We start from the raw sequence: 23,214 nt of genomic DNA, 5'->3' as shown, positions 1-23,214 counted from the left end.
ACATTCTATAGGTCATATACCTATATTTTTAGGTCATCAACTTCTGCACCCTAGTCATCATACTAAGTGTGGGTAGGGTTACCAGATGTCCAGATTTTCCCAGACATGTCCTACATTTTAGCCTTATGTCCGGCATCCGGGAGGAATTTGAAAAATATAAATGTCCTACATTTTGAGCGTCACATAATATTAATTAGGAAAATACATAACAGAAAAAAGTCATGCAAATTACAAGTCTATGGACTGCACTTCCAAACTCAATAGTGAAATTTATTTTTATTCAGTCATTGCACAAAAACAATAAAGTTTGTCCTGCTATCGGGAAAACGGAAGCAATTAATGAACAAAGTCTTGGGACCACATTCTGATAACGTCACTGTTCAATGCCTGAGCAGAATTTCTTGCCTTAGGGTTTAAACTGATGGAACAAGGTGTTGCCCATTCGTATTCAATATAATTTGATTGTAAAGCAGGGGTATAGAGAACAAAGTTATTCAGGGTGTCTGCCAGTCAAGAAAGTCATGGAAGTCAAGAAAAAGTAAAAAATCAACAAGTAGGTCAAGAAGTTACAAAAAAAGGCAATAATTTAATCTTGTGGTAAAGAATTTTTGCTATTGATTGGTTGATTTAGTTTATTTTAATTCACTTTTTTCTGTCCCATTGGCTAATCGCGAAGATGAGGATGAATGATGGTAAGATAAGATGGATGAATGGATAGTCTCAAACACATATGAACAACCGACACAAACCCCACATAAGATTATACTGGCTGTTAGTCCAGACGCCAAAGCCTCGCTTGTCTGCCAAACACAGTTCAGGATGCATTAATACGAAATAGCAGAGCTAATTCTCTTCTTAAATTCAGCTTCAGTTTTCATCTTAACTGGCCCTTTGATAGGGATTTTCATTATATAAATATTTATTTTCTTAATTACTAATTTCCAACTTTACCTAAGTAGGATCTAGAAAAGTCCAGAAAAAGTCAAGATTTCTGGATGTATTATTTTGGTAGACACCCTGTTATTGAACTAGAAACTACCCCAGATGAAACCATTTTAAATTACAGTAATTGCCGAATATTTGTTAGCCATTACAGGTCATAATTCAAATGTTGAGAGAGTATTTCATTACCATCAGCACAACAGACTCACGAGAGATTTTTTTTTTCATAAAGTCTGTAAAATGTTTGGTATTGGTCCCTATAATTTCAACGAGTTTGACTGTCCACTCTAATATCAATATATAGTTTGACTAAACCTGAAATTTTGATAAAAATTGTCTCCTCTGAGAAGTACCACTTAAAACAATTAGTAAGAGGTGCATTGATTAGTATGATTGCAAGTTTTAAAATTTTGCATTTAAACATTCGTTGGGAAATATTTTTTTTAAAAACTGAAAAGTGTCATTTTTCAACTACTTCCTAACGTGTTCTATAGAAATATGTATTATTTATTGAGAATGTGTTGCATCCTACATTTTAACTTAATGTCCTACATTTTGGGACATCATTTCCTACATTTCCCTTACAGCAGTCTGGTAACCCTGAGTGTGGGTCTGTTCTTACTGGCCAGTGCAGGGTATAAAATTAGCATCGAAAGATGTTTGAAAATAATTCTTGAAGATTTCCTGGCAGCGAATGACGAATTAATTCTCTCAGGATATCAGCTAGGTCAGTTCCGCTTTTTGAGAGCTAACGTCACTCTCATCTTCAGGGAAGTAAAGAGTGAAGAGATATGTGTAACAGGCACATATCTAAAAATATATTTGGGGGGGGGGGATTAGGAACAAAGTGTCTCATAATAAGAATAACATAATGTTTACATTAAATAATTATATTAGATTAATTAAAATATTCAAATTAATTAATACAGTTCAACCTGAGTTATACGTATGTCAAGGTGAAGAGAAAATAATATGTATAACTGACAAGGGAGGTTATCCAAGTGTCCCCCTCCTATTTCCATGAAACTTGACAGGTGTATAGAGGGGCCCAAAGGAAGAAATAAGTGTTTTTGTGTTTCAGCTAAAAAACTGTTTTAGGGGGCAAGACCCCCCCCCCTCAAATGTCAAGATGAGGACAAATTGAAGTGGGGATCTGACCCCGAAACACGTAAATATGGCATAGGAAGAACATGCACATATAATTGGAACACACACGGCACAGAGCTGTGTGTTGCCAGTGATATGCCCTTCATATCTCAAGTGTCCCACTTGTGTATCTGCGAGTACTTGAGTTTGGTACTGACAATCCTACTGTTCTGTGCTGTGTGTGTTCCAATTATATGTGCGTGTTCTTCCTATGCCATATTTATGTGGTTTCGGGGTCAGATCCCCACTTCAATTTGTCCTCATCTTGACATTTGAGGGTGGATTTTGCCCCTAAAACTGTTTTTTAGCTGAAACAAAAAAAACACGTATTTCTTCCTTTGGGCCCCTCTATACTCCTGCCAATTTTCATGTAAATCGGAGGGGGACACTTAGATAACCTCCCTTGTGAGAATTACTTACAAATCAGATTTAGATATCATGTCATATCATTATTGAAATATGTAATTGTATCTATTGAGGAACAAGATGTACTAATACAGGTTATTTTTGTCATAAAGTGGTAAATTGATGAATCTGAAAGTTTTATTCTTAAGTTTTATGTGGATGAGCATCCACTTCCCGCTTAAATTTTACTTCCTGATCAATCGTTTAACTTTTCCTCTTTCTGTTCTCCATGGCCAACCAGTAGCAATTGAAAACATTCACTGAAGGAACCGCTGTTCTGTTTTTATTATGGAACACTGCAAACATCAGATATCTGCATCTTTTTAACTTTTGTACTATTGTGATTGCGTGCAAAAGAAAATGCATCTCATGTTCTGAACAACTGCAGCAAATCTTTCTCCTCTGATTTCATGCCACCTCTCCTTGCCTTCTCTGGGACACCGCCACGCCGCAACCCTTTTTTTCTCGCTACTCGAGACCGACCGCCGCCATGCACGGTATCCTGTTTTCTATTTGAAACTCACCTTGTGTTGTTATAACAACAAGATCACTTCACTTCTTTGGCATTGATGTAGCTTGTTTACGTATAACTCAACTGGAATTTAAGAAAATTAGTACATACATATAACACTGAATTAAGTATAAATGCATTACATACAAATACGGTTTAATTAACACAATTTTAATTATATTTTGCCGGGACATACAGTAACTTAAGTATAAAACAGAATTACGCCAAACTGAGTTACTTCTAAAGCAGTCTCAAGTGTATTATATTTTTATTACATAAATAGGTAAAAAGACAGTATAAGGATAGTGATATAACAGCACATATTCATTCAGGGTGGCGACAGACCTGGAAAACCTGGAAAACCGGGAAAAGTCAGGGAATTTGAGGTGTCAAAAAAAGTCAGGGAAATGTCAGGGAATTTAGTCTTCATTGACTTCGAACAGTCTTTTGACGAAAATTGTTATAACTCTGGCACTATGGGAGCAATCTACTTCGGATAACTTTTGTTTTGCAGCTAAAACATCAGCGCATGCAATGGTGTACAATTTACAACACCGGATCGAGGAAGGGGGCTTGGGGGCACGTCCCCCGAATTTCAATGGAAAAAACAAAAATCTGGAGTTTGCCCCCTCTTCTCCCGCTATTTTGGGGAGAAGGCGCAAACTTTAGTATTCTTTTCAAAGAATGGACATTTCTCAACAGAATGAAACATGTTTTATGTTCTTGGGTGCCATACAAGTTGAATAATAAGCCAAAATGTGATTATTATTTTTTTACGAAATATATAAGTAATTTGCATTTTTGGAGAAAAATTGTTATCACTCGGGCACTAAGGGAGCAATCTACTTCGGATAAGTTTTGTTTTGCAGCTAAAACATCAGAGCATGCAGCGGTGTACAATTCAGAACGCCGAACCGAGTAAAGGGGGTTTGGGGGGAGCGACTACCGAATTTCAGTGAATGAAAAAAAAAATATGGAGTTTTCCCACTATTCTCCTGTTATTTAGAAAGAAGGTGTGAACTTTAGTATTCTTTTCAAAGAATGGACATTTCTCAAGAGAATGAAACATGTTTCATGTTCTTTGGTGCCATACAAGTTGAATAATATGCCAAAATGTAATTTTTCCTTTTTTTACGAAAAATAGGTAATTTCCATGTTTGGAGGAAAATTGTTATAACTCTGGTACTATGGGGGCAATCTACTTCGGATAAGTTTTGGTTTGCAGCTAAAACATCATAGCATGCAACCGTGTACAATTCAGATCACCGAACCGAAGAAGGGGTGTTTGGGGGCGCGACTACCGAATTTCAATGAAAAAAAAAAAACAACATAAAAATCTGGAGTTTACCTCCTCTTCTCCCGCTATTTTGGGGAGAAGGCGCAAACCTTAGTATTCTCTTCAAAGAATGGACGTTTCCAAAGAGATTGAAACATGTTTCATGTTCTCGGGTGCCATACAAGTTAAATAATAAGCCAATATTTTTTATTTTTTTTATTTATAACGAAAAATAGGTAATTTGCATTTTTGGAGGAAAATTGTTATAACTCTGGCACTACGGGAGCAATCTACTTCGGATATGTTTTGTTTTTCAGATAAAACATCAGAGCATGCAACAGTGTACAATTCAGAATGCCGAACCGAGGAAGGGGGTTTGGGGTGGTGCAACCCCCGAATTTCAATGAAAAGGCAAAAGTCTGGAGTTTGCTACATTCTTTTCAAAGAATGGACATTTCTCAAGAGAATGAAACATGTTTCATGTTCTCGGGTGCCATACAAGTTGAATAATAAGCCAAAATGTGAAACTGTTTTTTATAAAAAATAGGTAATTTGCATTTTTGGAGGAAAATTGTTATAACTTGGGCACTATGGAAGCAATTTACTTCGGATAAGTTTTGTTTTGCAGCTAAAACATCAGAGCATGCAACGGTGTACAATTCAGAATGCCGAACCGAGGAATGGGGGTTTTGGGGGAGCGACTACCGAATTTCAATGAAAAGAAAACAACATAAAAATCTGGAGTTTAACCCCTCTTCTCCCACTGTTTGGGAAGACGGTGCGAACTTTAGTATTCTTTTCAAAGAATGGACATTTCTCAAGAGAATGAAACATGTTTCATGTTCTTTGGTGCCATACAAGTTGAATAATGAGTGAAAGAAACTCTGTTCGGAAATGTGGCATGGATATGTTGCGGAGGGGGGGGGGGGGGCTTGGTCATCAATATGAATTTCCCAGGCTTGCTCCAGACCTGTGTCAGAGTTTCCACCCAAACATAAGAGTATGAAGGTCCAAAAGGCACATTCATTTCGTAATCAGCACCATGATACCATATGGTATCATCGGGCCAGTACGACCTTACCCTGATGATACCATAATGGTTGGTATCATTGGAGGAGTAAAGGTTAAGCCTCTAAATATTATGTGGTGAAAAATGCATTGAATTATCATTTTTTCTTGTCCGTATGGGAGTAGTAAGGGAACTTGTCAACAGATGGAGGGGATGAGAGCCAGTGGCGCTGTCCGATAGTTGTCGGACGTCGTAGTAAGGCATTTTGTTGGGCAAACTGAAGGAACATGGAAACAAATATGTTCCATTGATACATACGATTTTTGTCGAATATCACCACCCGACAAAGTATCTCACTACAACATGCGACAGAAATTGCATGGACTGCAACATCCAACAAAAATCGAATGCATAAACAAGAAGAGCTTTAGACTGCAAATATGCTGCTGGAATTTTATTACTCTTCTGGCTCACTTCACCTTATTTAATGTAGCAGTGCTTACTAAGGTTTTCTTTCATCATCCTGACACATTACTGGTTTCGCACAAGTTAACATACGTTTACAATGACATTGCACTGTTTTTAGATATCAAGAAGAATCCAACCAAATGGGACATATATTGAATAATATCACGAAAAAGTCAAACATAAATCTGCATTGGTGAACGTTATAAAAATTGGCAAGTGCATGCTCCCAACCTCATTTACTGCAACACTAGTATTGCAATGAAATTAACGCCACTCTCTGTCCTGTCTGTTTAAACTCATGAGAGATGATCATTAATCTCTCACTGAGTAAGGTTATTGTCCAATATTATGAAATAATATACTAATAATAAATACGTAAATATTTTAATATCATATTTACTCGAATCATTCAATCATAAAAGCAAATTACTTTCTTCAAGAATTGACTTTTCTCTGCCAGCCCTGCTAAATTCTCACTTTCCATCTACTGATTTATATGAGGGGTGGCCAGAAAGTAATTTCCAATTAGTAGGGACATTGATTTTTTGCAAACGCCATATGGTAATTGCTGCGAAGTTATGTTTAGGAATGTGCAGTGATGTCTGGACACATTTTTCGCCCGTTCGAAATATCGAAATAATGCAAATTTGGCAACAAAAAAAATGCAAATTGTAGGCATTTTTAGCGATTTTTTTTAAAAGAAATATCCTAAAACAATGAAAAATTCCATGAAATCCAACATCCTTGTCTTTTCTAGACCATGTTTGTGTACAAAGAACATTCAAGTTTTCCAACATTTTACTCAAGAGTAAACTATAGAGTTATACGTACGTGAAATGATTCCGACAGCCACATTAAATCATTTATTTCCCACGATTTTTTCAACTTCTATCAAAACCATTTGCATCACAGAGCAAAGTGGCAGGGTTCTAACAGGAGATCGAGTGCTTATCTACCGTCACACGGGAGCCACATCTTCGTATTTGTCGCACGACATATGTTTTGAATTACCAAGCCAAGTGCGTACTATCGGCATTTGTCGAGTGAGTAATAATGGAGCTGAGTCGTTAGGGCATCTGACTACTATGCTAGAGACCCGGGGTCGTTCCCCTGCGGGGGAGAACCGGTATGTTTTCCACCTATTCAAACTGCTCTGGCACCCACTCAGCATCATACAAAGCTGGTACCTTGAGGAAACTTTGAGGGATAAAGGCAGCCAGGAGTATGGTGCTGATCACGTCATCCCCACCTTCAGCCGTGATCAAGAAAGTGTGGGGCCCTAACTCCACACCAAAATTTCATTATTTAAAATCCTTACCTTAAAATTAATAAAGGGGTATGGAAAATAACTTTCCCAAAATAACTTTCAAGATATCAAACTCTCACGAAGAGGCATAAGCCATGTGACTTACAATTTGAAACAGTAGTTTAAAAACACCATGAAGGTATAATTTCAGATATTTGCCAGAAAATGCGCTAAAATGAAAATGTGAATTTTGGGAAAAATTTTCGGCATAATCACCACCGTTGTTCTGGCATGTGTCGCAGCGTGGCACTAAATTTTGTATGCCCATGGTATATGTGTCTGACAGCAAATACTGGAACTATCTCTACCGCAATGTAGCTGTCAAAACCTTGCCTTGCCAGAAACCTCTTCAGTTAAACAAAGAGATGAAAGTAGGTACATTCAAGGCCAGGGCTGTACAGGGAGTGGTCCAAGATCTCTCACCTGAAGTGATGCAAAGGGCCCGTGTGTACTCAGCTGTATGGGGTTGTGCACATTCGATTGGCCTTCCGTGAATTGTCTGCACCATCGTCTGACCATCCTATCACTCACGACGTCCGGTCTGCACAACTCACACGATTTCTCTGTGCCAAATTCTGAGCATGCAATGTAGGCTACATCGCAGTTGGTGGGAGACTTTATGAGAGCTGCAATCTTTAACCTAGAACTGTCCTAAACCGGCTACATTGCAACTGTACCAGATTACAGCTACATGCCACTTCTTCCTGCCTGTATGTGTGTGTGTTGCTCTCCGACCACTAGTGCTGCGTATAGGCACCATTGGAGCTTTTTCAGGATGCCCCTCGTATATGAACTTTCAGAAGCTTTTATTATTAGAGTGTTCCTGTTTTAATGTGTTGGTTAGCTAAATCAGGTACCTATACAATGCAATTCTATAAATTCCTTGCATTAAATTTCTACATACCCTTTTCGTCAGCATTAATGGTATAACTGCATGTTGTCAGTTTCACAGCACTTCACTTGGATATACTGTACTGAAGCAGAAACCCCATCGATAATGTAAGGAAATATGACACTTTCTTTTGTTCGATTCAGTTGTTTCACTTATATGCAAGAGTTAAGTTGTTTGTTTTACAGAGAAGAGAGAAGTAGCTTTATGCATTGAAAAATGAGTCCGCACTCGTAGTTTTTTTGCAAGCAGAGGGTTCCAAACCTCAGTGGAAATATCAACATATAATACCGAGAATGTATAAGGAGACTGATAAATTACAAATTGTATTTCTTAATCAATCACTCTTATCTCATTTAGTCGTAACTTTACAAATAAGCAAGTATTTTATTTTAAACTTACTGCGTATGACAAAATTCCATAATCCTTCCTTAGCTTGTGAATTGTAATAATTTTCCAAATTCACTATTTTGCAGTTTGAATTCAAGTCATAGAGAATAGAGAAATTAAGTCAATTTAATAGAAGATAATATTCGTACTTAGCAAAACCATATGTGGATCTGTATGAGTTTATTATTTCCATTTGCAAAAACATCGATTTAGTTTAGTTTGTAATTGTCAGGGAAAAATGTAAATTTTGTCCTGGAAAACCTGGAAAAGTCAGGGAATTTCATTTCTGCTTGTTTGTAGCCACCCTGTTCATTATATAGCTTACGTATAGTTAAGGGGGTTAAAGAAAATGTCATAGCAAGGAAATACATGTCAAATAGATAAATAATTGAATGTTTATTGAATATCAGAAAAACAATGTTAGACCGAGTTGACAAAAAGTAAAGTTCCTGGTAATATTTTATTCATGTTATTATAAATAGTAATAAATCTTGCATAAACCTTTGGTACTCGAACAAGTGTTCTCGGGTTACCAGCCTGGTTAAGTCTATGTTGGCTTCCAACATTTCGAGCGCATACATTGCTCTCATCATCAGGGAATATAGAAATGGAGACCAGTGTAGGGTTATATATATGACTATGATGGGGCGGAGTTTGAACTCTGTCTTCCTATTGGCTCACTCTGGATTCTTGTGTTCTTATTGGCTGTAGTTTTTATAGCACATTAAGCCTTGTTTCGATGTTTGAAAAACTCAATATGCTGACCAAGGCAGAAATTTGTTTTATTTTAAAAACATAAACTAAACGTAACGTTTCAACCTTCTAGCAAGGTTTTCTTCAGACTCTGTACCAATGGTGCTTTCCCGTGATATGGCTATGGCTTCTTTTACTCGGTCCCAGTAACCTGCACATTTGGCTATTATTTTGATTTCAGCTAATAAAATCCTGTGTGTTCTGCAAGTCCTGACTTTTCTGGTTGAAGAACACATGTTCGAATCACGTCGCCAGGAAAGCTTCAATTCCTGTTTTCTTTGTTACTGTCATTCAAAGTTGTATGATCCCAATATAATGCTTGCCTTCCAATACGTTTGGCAGAGATAAGTAACTCTCGATTAAGCAACAAGTATATTATTCACTATTTAAATTTACTAATTTTATTTCTTCATTATTTAATTATTTTTACTTAGTAAATGTTTCATCGGATGGGGTCCAGACCCACTGATTATTGAGTCTTTATCTGCAGAATTATCTTCTTGTATTAGGAAAACTTCCAGTAGAAGAAAATCTTTACATCTTTATGACACACGTGTAATATTTATTTCATGATTTGTTTTTTAATAACTATTGAAACTATTTTCTGAGAAAAATATGCCATTTATGAAAAGAATAACATTAAACTAAACGGTAATTTGAATGGGTTTTAAATGCTAAGTGATGTGTGCATTAGTCTAGTTTTTTACGTGATTTTTTTTTCTACTTTCAGGTTGTTGGATCGTATTGAAGATCGCCTGATGTTCATTGTGTATTGTTTTCTTGTGCGTGGTTTCGAAGCCCTAGGAGCAGCTTCATTCTCTACAGCGAGTTATACTTATGTTGCTGAAATTTTTCCCGACAATATAGGTGCTGTTATGGTAATTATAAATTCATTTGTATATTCATTAATTTTATATGAAAAGTGTTGTTTCACAATAAGTATCTGAGCATTTGAGGAATTCTTATTAAAAGTTTGCATAATCACTATTGTATATTACAATAAGTCTTACTTTCAGTAAGACTTATTGTATTATTATATTATCCATGTAACGTTGTGTGTGTGTATGTGTGTTGTGATAGTCCTGAGGGGGAACCAGGACATAACATCACAACAAAAGAAAAGGATTATTTTTCGAGTTTAAGGTTGTTACAAGCTTTGAACATGTATTTTGATGTAACTTTCTGGAAGAAACGTGTCCCTTCATCAGACATTTATTTGTAGTTTTCAGTTGTAAGTATTTAAACATGTTCATGTTTATTATGCTTTATTTAATAACTTCTTGAAATAAATATGAAATATCATTTTATTGAATTTTTTTGTGGGGGGAATATTATTTTTTAATATTTCTTTTAATTTTCTGATCGTTTTACAAACATTTTCTTTTCTTCATGATGGATGCGGTTAACGTGGTTTAAGAATTACTCGCATGAAATTTCACGTGAGTAATTTTCTTTTTTTGAGAAAATATTCAAGTAATCAAACACAAGAAAACTGTTCGCAAGCTATGCTTTCATTTACATTATTTTGTTCACGATTCACAGTGGTAATTATCATCAAAGAATCTAAAACAAAATATCTTGACAATTCATACAGCAAATAAAAAAGAACACGAGGCCATTTGCCAGTACAATATCTTTGCTTATAAGGCATGTGGAAATCTTCAAAACTTTGAAGCACTTTTCCTCGGAAATGGCTGGCTAGTGCATGCTAGTATATTGGCATATGAATACCTGGAGGATACCCTACCATTACATGAAGTCCCATCCCAAACTCAATTTCCCAAATAATGTCCTCTGCTTGTTAGTGTCTCGCAGACTCTGCTAAATGCATAATTTTCATTATTTTTGCAATAACACTGGGGAGCATTGGATTTTGTTATTAAATGATTATCTCACATGGAATTCTAATTATTTTAAAAACAAATGCAGATAGATTGCTGTGATATAGTTTCAATGAAAAATGTACACAGTGAAAGTTATAAATATTCTGAACTACTTTGAATTATTACAATTTTGAAGTACAGTATTAGTATCAATTGAAACTGGTATTGGCTTAGCTGTAGTTAACATTAAGCAAGTTAAAGAATTTCAGCCACTGAAGAAAGAATGGTTCTTATTAATAATAAAATTTAGTATTAATGCAAATGGTAATCATATGAATCTATATGTATATCCCCCCCCCTGTTTGTGTGTGTGTGTGTCTCTCTCTCTCTCTCTCTCTCTCTCTCTCTCTCTCTCTCTCTCTCTCTCTCTCTCTCTCTCTCTCTCTCTCTCTCTCTCCCCCCCTCCCCCCCCAAACATACCATTTTTCTGCCTTTTTGTAACACACTGATCATTTCAATATACGAGGGTAAGTAATTAAATAACAGGAATTTTATTCTAAACTTCCTGGAGATTTACGCACAATGAAAAATTGTATTTCGGGACTCAAAATGTTTCCTTAGCAACAAGCCATAAAGGTGTCATGACGATCAAGTAATATATGTCTGTGCAGTAACTCATACAACATGGCTGCTCTAATGTTGACTTGCACCGTAGAAGAGCAACGAAGTGTTATTCATTTTTTGCAGCCTGAGAGAGTGAAAACTTCTGAAATCTACAACAGAATGAAGTTTCAGTACAGAAACAATTGTTTAAGTCAGAAGAAAGGGTCCTAAATTAATGGTTTGCTGTTTCACTGCCTCAGTTAGCCACACAAACTGACTTCTCAACCTGGTGTTCATCACTGACATTTCATCTTCCGTCTTGAAATCTTTCCATCCATTCATACTCTCTCCCTTTACTTAAACAATCGTCTCTGTACTGAACCTTCATTCTGCTGCAGATTTTAGAAGGTTTCACTCACTCTGACCACAAAAAGGAATAACACTTCGTTGCTCTTCTACATCATGACATCTTTAAGGTGTGTTGCTAAGAAACCGTTTTGAGTCCTGAAATACAAATTTTTGTTGTGCATAAATCTCCATGAAGTTTAGAATGAAATTCCTGTTATTAAATGAATCCTCGTATTTAACTATTTTGAAATATGTATTTTTGTAATTCAACATTCTTTTTGAATGACACTGTATATGATATGCAAATGTAGTAACTTGGAATGGGTGGACTAGGAGCTATGAATAGGTTGTGATTGACTGGAGTCATTGCAAGAATTTCATACTTCCTCTTTTGTTGTATTTCAGGGAATCCTTGAAACTTTTGTAGGTTTGGGAATGAGTGTTGGTCCTGCTCTCGGCGGTGTTTTATATGCCGTAAGTTTTAATTATAATTATTAGTAGTAATATTAATTCATATCACTTCTTTCTTTGTAATGATTGAGCTATTAAGGACACAAATGGGCCTCCCTGATGGCGAAGTAGTAACGTCGTCGCCTTGTAACCAAGGGATCCCACTTTAAACTGTAGGTCCAGTCCTGATTAGCCTAACTGTGCATAAAGTGGACTTTAAAAAAACATAACAAAAATATATATTTACAAACAATTTAATTGCCATTTGATGTACGTACCATACAGTACTTTTCAACTTAGGTACCACCATTGTTGAGGCAATTGCCACCACATGGTAACAGCTTGTTTGACCTTATTTATTCTTAAAGGTTCACATAACCACAGCTCAGGTGTGTGTGTGTGTGTGTGAGTGTGTGTGTGTGCATGCAAGCATACACATGCACACACAGGCAGGGATTTTTTAAAAAATCACTCTTTGAAAACAGGAAGCACTTGGAGGAAAGGTCTTGAGTTCAAATTCTGAGTACAGTGTGAATGTTTATGACTTTTCTCATCACTACCATAAGTTCGTTAGCCATTTTTTTATTGTCGTATCTCAGTTAATGTTCAAAAACCAGAAAAATAACCTGAAATGGTAAAAGTGTAAATTAGCATAGCGATAAAACAGATAAGAAGTTTTGTGTACGTAATTTGACCCTTGTACAATTTTTCCAATGTACTTTTACAAAGTACAATACACCAACCCTCAACCCTCCACCCCCACCCTGCCACAAAAACACAAATTTCAGATTGTTAGGCTTATCAAAATGTGTTGATGAGTTCGTACTTGAGGACAAAAGATTAGTGTATTTAAAGATAATTCTACTAAAATGAAAAAGTTTTTTTTTTCTTGTTATTTAATTTCCTTCCTTGAGAAAAATGAACTGTTTCCGGTAATTTCGTGTGCATACCAAATACTCACTTTTTCATTTCATAAATAATGAGTCTTGAAGGCATGTGCTATTATACACAAATATAATGCGTAAAATTTGAGATGGAAATATTGGAATTACTCCCCTGAGCTTCTTGGGTGAAATGGTGAAAGGGGAAACCAATCCTCTTATCACCTTATGTAGGTGATAGACTGGTGTGCACATGCACGGGTTTCAACCATTGCACTGGCTGGAGGGTTCAGGGCAAGGGGTGGGGAGTAAACACAGCCCTTCCCTTTCCTCAGCAGCCTCTACCTTAAACTGGTCTGGTGGTCGAAAAGCCCACTAGAGTATCTCCTTCCAGCCTGCCTGGTGATCGTACCAATGGGTGAGAAGCAAGTGAAGAAATGTGTTGCATGCGAACTGTGGCTTCGAAAAGGCAATAAATATTGCAATTTGAAAATAATAAGATGTGTGAGATCATTGATCCATCACTGTTAGACTCGCTACTCCTCAGTGCACATCAGTGACATTAATAAAGAAGCTGATTATTCACGGAATATTTATAATTATATTACAGAGTATTAGTTTTGGCAAAATGCCCACATTAGACATTAGTCCACCTTAATTGATACTCTTTTTCTTTTCTTTCTTTGCAGCTTGGAGGATTTAGTCTTCCATTCTATTCACTTGGTATTTTGATGATAGCAACTGTGCCTCTTAATTACATCTTACTTCCTTCTAGTGATGGTGAGTTTGTTCTTACTTTCGGCATTTAATACATTTTCTGATAACATTGCATATTTCAAACTACTTATTTTTTCTTTCCCCGAGATTATGTGCAATGTAATTTACACATTCTGTGCCAGCAATATAAACGTAAAGACAGATTGTATTGCAGAACTGGCCCAGAATCACATAATTGCTCATTTTTAAGTTAGATATATACAGGGGTAGAAGAAACTAAAAATAAATCAGGTGCCAGCTTTTTTTTTCTTCAAATATAGGTCAAGTAAAAACATGAATCAAACTAAGATAGAGCTACACATTTCAATTAATACAAGACTGAATTAAAAGTAATTCATTTTTTAAGAGACCCTTATGGAAGTAGCTATCAGTCAGCTTGCAGTCATCTTTACGTAATTGCATTATATGTGTGTATTGTTTTTCCACCAAAATATAGAAACAACACAAACCACAAAAGCATGAACTGTAGTCTGCTATGGGTCCCAGGTTCGAATCCCAGCTTTGTCATGGGCATCCTTTGTAAGTGTCCCTTCATCAATTTTATCATATGATCACTCATCCTCATCTTTGTGATTAGTCACAAGTGGCAGAAAAGCAAGCAAAATAAACCAAATCAAGTCAATATGCTGTACACATTATTATTATTATAAAGTAATTAAAATATACGTAAGCACCATGTGATGAGCTGTATAGTAAATTCAGATAATTGGGAGAGGCGTGACACCAAATGAACCAAAATCTGTAAATCAGAAGAGTGGAGATACACTTTCCAACTCTCATCACTAGTAATATTGATTGAGCTAGCTATATGTGAGGTGCCTCTCTTGTGAGAAAGACAAAGCAAAGAGTAGATTTTTTACAAAGACTGAAGCATTTGCATAATTTCTCTCACTATTTGACTAAAAAAGAGATACGTGTGTGCCTAAAAATGTATTCTTTTGTACCTTTTTTTTTAGGTTCGAGTGTAGGTAGCAAATCAGCCTCATTTTTAGGATTAATCAAAATACCATCTGTTGCTGTGATAGGCCTAGTTATTGTGGTTTCTTCCAACACCTGGGGATTCTTGGATCCAACGTTAGAGCCTCATTTAAGAGAGGTAATTCATTCATGTCATTCATTTTTTCCTGTCAAACTTAATGTTTTTATAAGGTGTTACATTTGTGGTGCTAGATGATTTTTATCTCTCTTAGTTGCATGGTAGATGCCCTTATATAGAGCAACCACATGGAAAGGAACCTTTGACCAAAAGTCTCCGTGCACTTTCCCCTACATTGGTTCATCTCTGGCCATAAGGAAGCCTGATCCAGTCTGCCACTCCACTCCACGAGGGAGTACGATGCACAGGAGTCGCGGGTCTTTGTAGGATCGTTTGTGCATGGTTCTACTAAGCTATTAACCTTTAAACAGCCAATGGGTCATATATGACCCATAGAAAGTATAGGCGAAAACAGCCAATGGGTCATATATGACCCATAGAAAGTATAGGCGAATACAGCCAATGGGTCATATATGACTCATGGTGCTGATTACAACATTCACGTGCTTTTAGGACCTTCATACTTGTATGCAAGGTTGTAAATGCTGACATGTTGAGATAAGACTTTGAAATGTCATGTGGAAGAGTGGAAGAACCCCCCTCCCCTCTTTCTCTAATATGCAAATTAGCTATTTTTAGCCAAAATGCAGGATTGTACATATTGCATCATATTTCAGCCTGTATGAGGACTAGAGACTTAGAACAAGTTTCACTTTGTTGCAAAAGGTCTGTTCTTTGAAAACAATGCAAAAGTTTGTGCCCTTTTTCCAAAATAACTGGAGAAGAGGGGGCAAATGCCAGATTTTTTTTTTTCATTGAAATTTGGGACTTGGCCCCTCCCAACCCCATTTTTCTCAATTGGGCTTTCTGAATTGTACACGGTCACGTGCTCCGATGTTTTTGCTTTCAAACAAAAGTTATCCGAACTAGATTGCTCAAATAGTCTCACAGAGATATACGGTTTTTCTGAAATAAGTGTAAAAATTTAAAAATCGTGCGCATAGCCTGTGATGAGAAAGGAGTTACTTTCGAAAACCAGCTCAGCTGTTTAAAGGTTAATTTAACGAATGCCAGAATTAATAATTCACATTTGATGTTAATAAATTTTGATTAGTGACAGTGATTCTTTATTAGGATGTCATGTTAATTGGGCATACTTTGTTTAGTGCTTTTTAACTATACTTCTAGTCGCCGGGCTGAGTTTTCCTCCTCCCACCTGGCGAGTCAGCGAGTAAGAATTGCCTGCCTAGGTATTGAAGCTTCAAGTATCCAAAGCCCATGGGTAACCGGCAGGTCTTGCATGCTTCCAAAGGCCCACCTTGCTGAACGATCATTCCAGCTCCAGATACACAAGTCACGCCGTCACTGTTGCCAACTTTTAGATTCTAAATTTCTCAAGGAGCACATGATATGTTCATCACATCGAATCAATTTGAAATTAGCAGATATATATTCTGTGGTAGAAAACATTTGTATTACTCACCAGTATAAAGGAGTGTGAAGCAAGTTACGCAAGAAATGCCATGGTAAATATAATTTTGGAACATTGTGTGGTTATTGGTTGTTCTACATTAAACTATTTTACGAAGAACTTTGAAAACTTTTGCTACAGGTTTTCTCTCTGGTGAAGTTTTGCTAATATCCGAATTATAGCTCAAGATATCCCCTCCTCTTTTTTGAAAATTTAGTGTTATTATCCCCTGAAAGGCACAAGGATCAGTTGGTTTATTTTCGTAAATTTAGTAGCGAAGGGAATTTTATCCTTAATTTAGGTGCGATGAAGCACTTATTCAACCATTACATTCTGTCCATAAAATACGTGATAAAATCAGTATTGACACTACATTGTGATCTATTTCTAGCTCGTGACGTTTCAAAGAAGCATGCTGCAGGTGATTTTCTTTCCTGCATTTATAATCCCCCCCCAACCCCCACATACACACATACACATACATTTTTTTTCGGAGGACTCAGAAATTATAAAAGTCTGTATCGCATAGCTCTTTCTAGGGGTATTATTTTTCCTGTAGTTTACGGTTATTACAAGCATTAGAAAACAGTTTTTCGTTGTGACGTTTCAGGAGAGCACTGTTTTCTAATGCTTGTAATAACCGTAAACTACAGGAAAATAATTCTACAATGCAAGCAATCCGTACATACAAGAAAAACTATTTTTCTAGGGGGCTTTAATAAACATTTTTTTTCCTTTTTGGAATAGCCTCTTTCAACCTTCGTTTTTAAAACTGTTGAAAGACTAAAATGGTAATCAGAGGCAGGATGCTCTCTCGAAACATAGTGTTAGAATTGAAGAGGTTTTCTCGTGCAATCAGATCTAACGTCACACTCATCTTCAGGGATTGTAGTGCAGAGATAAGTCAGGGTGAAGTTATATGTATTTGGTGTGGGAGGGGTGCAATCAGGATCTGGTTAGTGATAATTGACTGGAAGTGCGGATGTCTGAGAAACGCCACCTGATTGGCCCACCACCTACACCGGACCCCTCCCACACAAATACATATAACTTCACCCTGACTTATCTCTGCACTTCAATCCCTGAAGATGAGTGACGTTAGCTCTTGAAAACTCGGAAGTCTATCCGGAAATCACCTGGCTGATTGCCCGAGAAGACCTCTTCAATATTTGCCGCCAGGAAAGCTTCAAGAATTATTATAGTGTTAGAATGTCCAATTAACATTGCATGGTAATAAGGTTACTATATTCCAGTCCACTTTAAACTTTAGGTCCAGTCCCTTTATCTGAGCATAAAGTGTGGGTTTAATCTTTTTGGAGGATTGCCTGTAGTAATATATCCTGTTGTTTTTTTAGTGTGGGTTTAATCTTTTTGGAGGATTGCCTGTAGTAATATATCCTGTTGTTTTTTGTTTTTTTTAATCGACAATTTTTGTATTTTAATAATGACTGCTCAATAAATACACATAAACAAGTTACTTTTTTCATGAGACTTACTTTTAACCTTTTGGTGCCCAAGGCCATTTTCACATGTAACCCCCTTGATGCCCAAGCCGATTTTGAGCAAAATGCAGAGTTTCATTTCAATTAAATGAGTGTAGATCGGAGGCTAATTGCCCTAGAGAGATGAGTGATATACCGTTGTACGTGGAATGAACCAGAGATTCAAACTATATAAAATGTAAGCAAATTCGGCATATATGTGGCGGGGAGGCAGGGGGCTAACTCTCAAAATTCCAAAATTTCGGAAAAAAAAATTAGGTTCCCCCGCCCTCCTCTCAAGGAAAAAGTACATGACAGTGTCGACATGCACATGGAAATGATCGCTGACATGTAAGGAACACAAAAATATTTGCATTATTATCATATGACCAATGTAACTTGAGTTGTACCCCCAAAAGGATTGGTCGGCACGCCACCGATTCAAGCTTCAAAATGCAGCAGTACCTTGAAATGACTTTAGCTCAGACTCTATTGGCCCTGGAGATATGAACAATATACCGTTGTACGCAGAGTGAATCACAGATTCAGACTATATATAATTTATGCACATTCGGCATATATATGGAGGGGGAAAGGGGGGAAATCCCCTGAAAATACTTTTTTTTTTAAAAAATGCAGTTTCTCCCCCCCCCCCGCCCCCTGAAAAAAAGGATATGAAAAGTTCAAAATGCACATAGAAATTATCGCTGGCATGTAAGAAACAGAAAAATATTTGCATCATTGCCGTATGACCAATGTAACGCGAGTTGTACCCCTGAAACGAAAGGCTTGTACGCCACTGTCTCAAGCTTCAGAATTGAGCGAAATGCTGAGTTACATTGAATTGACTACAGCTCAGAAGCTAAATGCCCTAGAGATATGAAAGATATACCATTGTACGCAGAATGAATCACAGATTCGAACGATATATAATTTATGCACATTCGGCGTACATATGGAGTGGGAAAGGGGGGAAATCCCCTCAAAAATACTTTCCTTAAAAAAAAAATGGTGTTTCTCCCTGCCCCCCGAAAAAAATGTCAAAATGCACAAAATGCAAAATTTATGCAAATTTGGCATATATATGAAGGGGGAAGGTAGAAAACCCCCAAATTATTTTAAAAAATTGTCACCACCCAAAAAATGTCCTCGCACTTGGGCACAAAACGACACCTACGCACAACATTCACGGACGAAAAGCTAGAACGCAGTGAAAAACGAGCGCCGATTCTTGCAGCTGCTTGAAATTCTATTTTTAGACAATGCAGGGTAACCCCTGTTGCAACTTGTGGACACTTGTGCTAAAAAAAAACAAAGGTTTCCTTCAGCGCGCTTCGAAATTCCATATTCACAACGCAGATTCAACAACCAGTCTTCCCCCTCCCCCGACCCCCTGCCCCCTGCTTTCGCCCTCACAGAAAACTTTCATTTTGACATGGGATACTAATAAACAAGCTTCCTTGGAATGCAGTTAACAGGAGGGAGTGAAAAAGCATTGCTTTAGAACAACAAAGCTGGTCTTCCTTTGTCGGTCAAAAATTTGACCTTGAAAAGAGATGCAAAAAAGAAGTCACTTTTCCCATCTTTTCCATCTTTTCCCCTCTTTTCCCCTCCATTTTCATGAAGACAAAAAAATGCAAAAAAACATTTCTGTTAAATACATGTGTTAGGAACAATATTTAAAAAAATCTAAATTCTAGCCAAAAATAGAAAAGTTATAACGTAAAAACTACGACCTTGACACAGCATCTCGATCGAGATGCTTGGGACCGTGAGGGTTACATTTGGGTATCTCGATCGAGATGCTTGGGTCCCAAAAGGTTAAACTGGATGGCGGCATGGTCCACCGAAATTAATAGTAAGTCTCTAATACATTTGTTTGCGTTTACGTACATTATACAACCATGTATTTTATTCCCCTGAAGTAAGAAAGATAATTGTTCGTGAACAGGAGAATAAAGTAGGTTTTTTTTTTTTCCCAAAAGTCACATGCAATTTATATATTTTATAAGAAGAGAATCTGTATTTCTGTGAATTTGTGATACACTATTTCCCCAATTATTCCAGTATTTTTATCCATGTGATCTCTTTGCAAAAGGGCCACATTTAATTGTACAAGGGTTGTTGAAAAGTTTGTGGCCTGAAATAGAAATTGACTGAGCTTGCAGGACTTATTTCAGTGCCAATGAAACAAAATCTTTCCCTACAGAACTTTCAGCAGATGAAAAATAAAGCTGAAATGTTGCTTCATAAAGCTTTTATACTTGTGTCATTGGAAATGAAATAAAATAGTAACAAGAAATGCATGTCATCAAGAAGAAGTACCTGGCTTGATGTATTTGCTCAAGGTCAGATGTTGCATTTTCTTATGAGTAGAAAGAGCAAAGAAGTATTCTTAATAGGGCTGAGTCGATACTGATTCCAATGTATCAGTATCGGCCGATGTCAGTAGTATCGGTATCGGAAATTACAGTTGGAATTTATTTACAGATACTTTACCAGCATCTTGGTCTTTCATCTTTATTCTTGGTCCATTTCTGGCTCTGTTTCTTGTTGTTATTAGCACCTCAATCTTTTCTGCTCCAAATTTCATTCCTGCTCTTCTGATTTTCTCAACTATCAAACTGTCTCTGTACTTCTTCTTCCCTGTTTCCCCATATTACTAAGTCATCAGCAAACAACAGGGCCTTCATCTCTTCCTCTCCTATCTTCTTCCCCACCTCTTCGTTAATTGCATCCATTCTAATTATGAAGAGCAGTCGGGAAGGAGCCCTTCCCTGTTTAAGTCCATTACTTATACTGAATCGCTCTGTTCTTCCCACTACTCTGGTTGGCCTTGTATGTGCTCTACACTCTACACACTATCTCTTCCTCGACTCCTTTCTCTCTCTTAGAGCGTTCCAAATCCTTGTTCTGTCCATGCTATCATATGCCTTTTCTATATCTAGGATTGTCATAATCAAATCATTTCCATACTCGTAGTGCCTTTCCTGCATTTGCCTAATTGTGAATATCAGATCTACTGTTGATCTGCATCTTCTAAATCAATACTGTTCCTGTATCACATCCCCACATATTTTGCCTCTATATAGGAAGAACGTTACGTGCGAACATCGTACCATGCAGTGGATAGTTTGACTGCGCCCCTATTTTCCTAGAGCCATATAACTACGTTCCTAGTAGTGAGAGCAATAGACCATATCAAGTAATTGTAAATTACAAGCAAAGGTATCTTTTCAAATTCATGTTTATTACAACCAAAGCATTAACAAGTAAATAGTAATTACTAATAACAACAATTCTAACATCATTAACGTTTCTATAAATAACCAGTAAATAACGTTGAGTTCTTGGCACTTAGATTGAGTGTTCATCCCCTCCGTATATGTTGAAATAGGATGATATTAATTCTTTACATTAAAACACATAATATTATCAGCCATAAAAAAGCTATGGAAGTTTAATTTAAGGAAAAGAAATACTCCCTCTGTCCCATAATTATAGTCCGGTATGCCAAAATGGTGACTTTATTTATGTTCTTTTGGATATTTGATCGGCCAATTTGTACTGATCCTTGAGTAATAATGTTGTATGATTTATTCCAGTGTTTCATTTTCTTCTTCTGTATACACCAATGTCACGGTTTGCATATCGGACAATTATTATGGGACAACAAACAAAAGTGTACCGGACAATAATTATGGGACAGAGGGAGCAAAAATAATAAACCCCCCATTTTAAGTAGGTTCATTCTAGATCTAACGGCCGATAAGTAGACTAACGTGAATTATGTTATTCAGTAAATCATAGTTTAATTGAAATACCTAACTGTAGTAGAAATTTCCCCCAGTGTATGTGTGTAGCGATTCTCCTGGCTCGGGTGGCCTCAAGATTACGTAGCGTGACGTCACAGCATGTGATGTAACATTGCCAAGTTTATCGTACAGCTATGAAATGGGTGGGGGGTGATACTCTCTCATGTTCAGCTCTGTTACTTCCCTTATTCTTTTCTCTAATATTTCCTCATACACCTTTGCTGAGTGGCACATAAGTGTTATTCCTCTGTAGTTTTACAATTAGTTTCTGTTCCCCTTCTTGAGTATTGGAACTATCAGTCCCTTCGTTCAATCTCTTGGCACTTCTCTTTCTTACCACACTGTACAGCCACTGTACACCAAACACTCCTGCTTCTAGTATCATCAAGTATCACTGGCACTTCATCTACTCCAGGTGCTCTACCTCTCTTCATTCTCTTCAGTGCTTTCTCCACTTCTTTCCATGTGAGATTCATTTTCTCCTTCCAGTTTTCTTTTTTCTTCACTTCTTCATGTTCATTTCCTCTTTTCACATTCAACAATTTCTCGAGGGTCTCCCCAATGGCGCAGTGGTAGTGTCTTCACCTTGTAATCGAAGAGTCCCGGGTTTGATAACTGGTGGAGCCACATAGTGGTTCGGATCCCACTTTAAACTTAAAACACCAAATCAATCAATCAATTGTCCTTCCATATACCTTTCCGGCTGCCTCTACTATTTCTGTTTTAAATGTTGTCCATTCTGTTTGTACTCCTTTGGGTTCATCTCTTGGCACTTTAGTTTGCAATATTTCTTGATATTTCTCTTTTATCATCTTATCCTTCAATTTCCAAACTCTTATCGTTCTTTCTTGTTCCTCCCTTCTGTCTTTTATTTTCCATCTCCTACTAGTAGCCTGTGGTCACTTTCTAAGTTCTCACTGGGTATTACTTTAATGTTGTTCATTATCTTGTTTACCAATATACCGGGTGGGCCATAAGTCAGTTGTCACTAGCAATCATTAGACTTTGTTTTGCCTAGCTTAGTGGAAGTCAGTTGGGAACTTGACTAGCATGTATTACCCAGCACTCTTATATTGGGTAATACGCACTAGTCAAGTTCACAACTGACTTCCACTATGCTAGGCAAAACAAAGTCTAATGATTGCTAGTAACAACTGACTTATGGCCTACCTGGTATAATCTATTATCGACTTTTGTTCATTATTCCAACTGTATCTTGTAATCTTATGGCTGTCATATTTCTTCTTAAACCAGCTATTACCTACTAACAGTCCGTTTCTCTTACAAAAGTCCAGTACCCTCCTTCCCTCATCATTCTTCTGTCCCCATCCATCTGCTCCAAGTACTTTCATATACCATTTCCTGTCTCTTACTACTTGTGCATGAAAATCACCCATCATAATTTGCCATTCATTTCCTACGTGTTCTTCCAAG

At 37.0% G+C, this 23,214-nt stretch overlaps 1 protein-coding gene across 3 annotated transcripts in view; it reads left to right on the top strand.

Moving 5' to 3' along the window:
- LOC145979814 (MFS-type transporter SLC18B1-like) overlaps positions 1–23,214 on the top strand; it is a 58,927-nt gene that overhangs the window by 12,170 nt on the left and 23,543 nt on the right. For all 3 annotated transcript variants that reach the window (XM_083112832.1, XM_083112834.1, XM_083112833.1), the window contains exons 5-8: positions 9,826–9,973; positions 12,275–12,343; positions 13,890–13,980; positions 14,934–15,073. In XM_083112832.1, coding sequence (XP_082968958.1) covers positions 9,826–9,973; positions 12,275–12,343; positions 13,890–13,980; positions 14,934–15,073 — 448 coding nt within the window. The remainder of the gene's footprint in view (positions 1–9,825; positions 9,974–12,274; positions 12,344–13,889; positions 13,981–14,933; positions 15,074–23,214) is intronic.

Source organism: Lepisma saccharinum, chromosome 26 (genome assembly GCF_977018435.1).
Source record: "Lepisma saccharinum chromosome 26, izLepSacc3.1, whole genome shotgun sequence".
In the NCBI taxonomy this organism is placed as follows: Eukaryota; Metazoa; Arthropoda; class Insecta; order Zygentoma; family Lepismatidae; genus Lepisma; species Lepisma saccharinum.
This window is presented reverse-complemented; position numbering and strand designations above follow the sequence as displayed.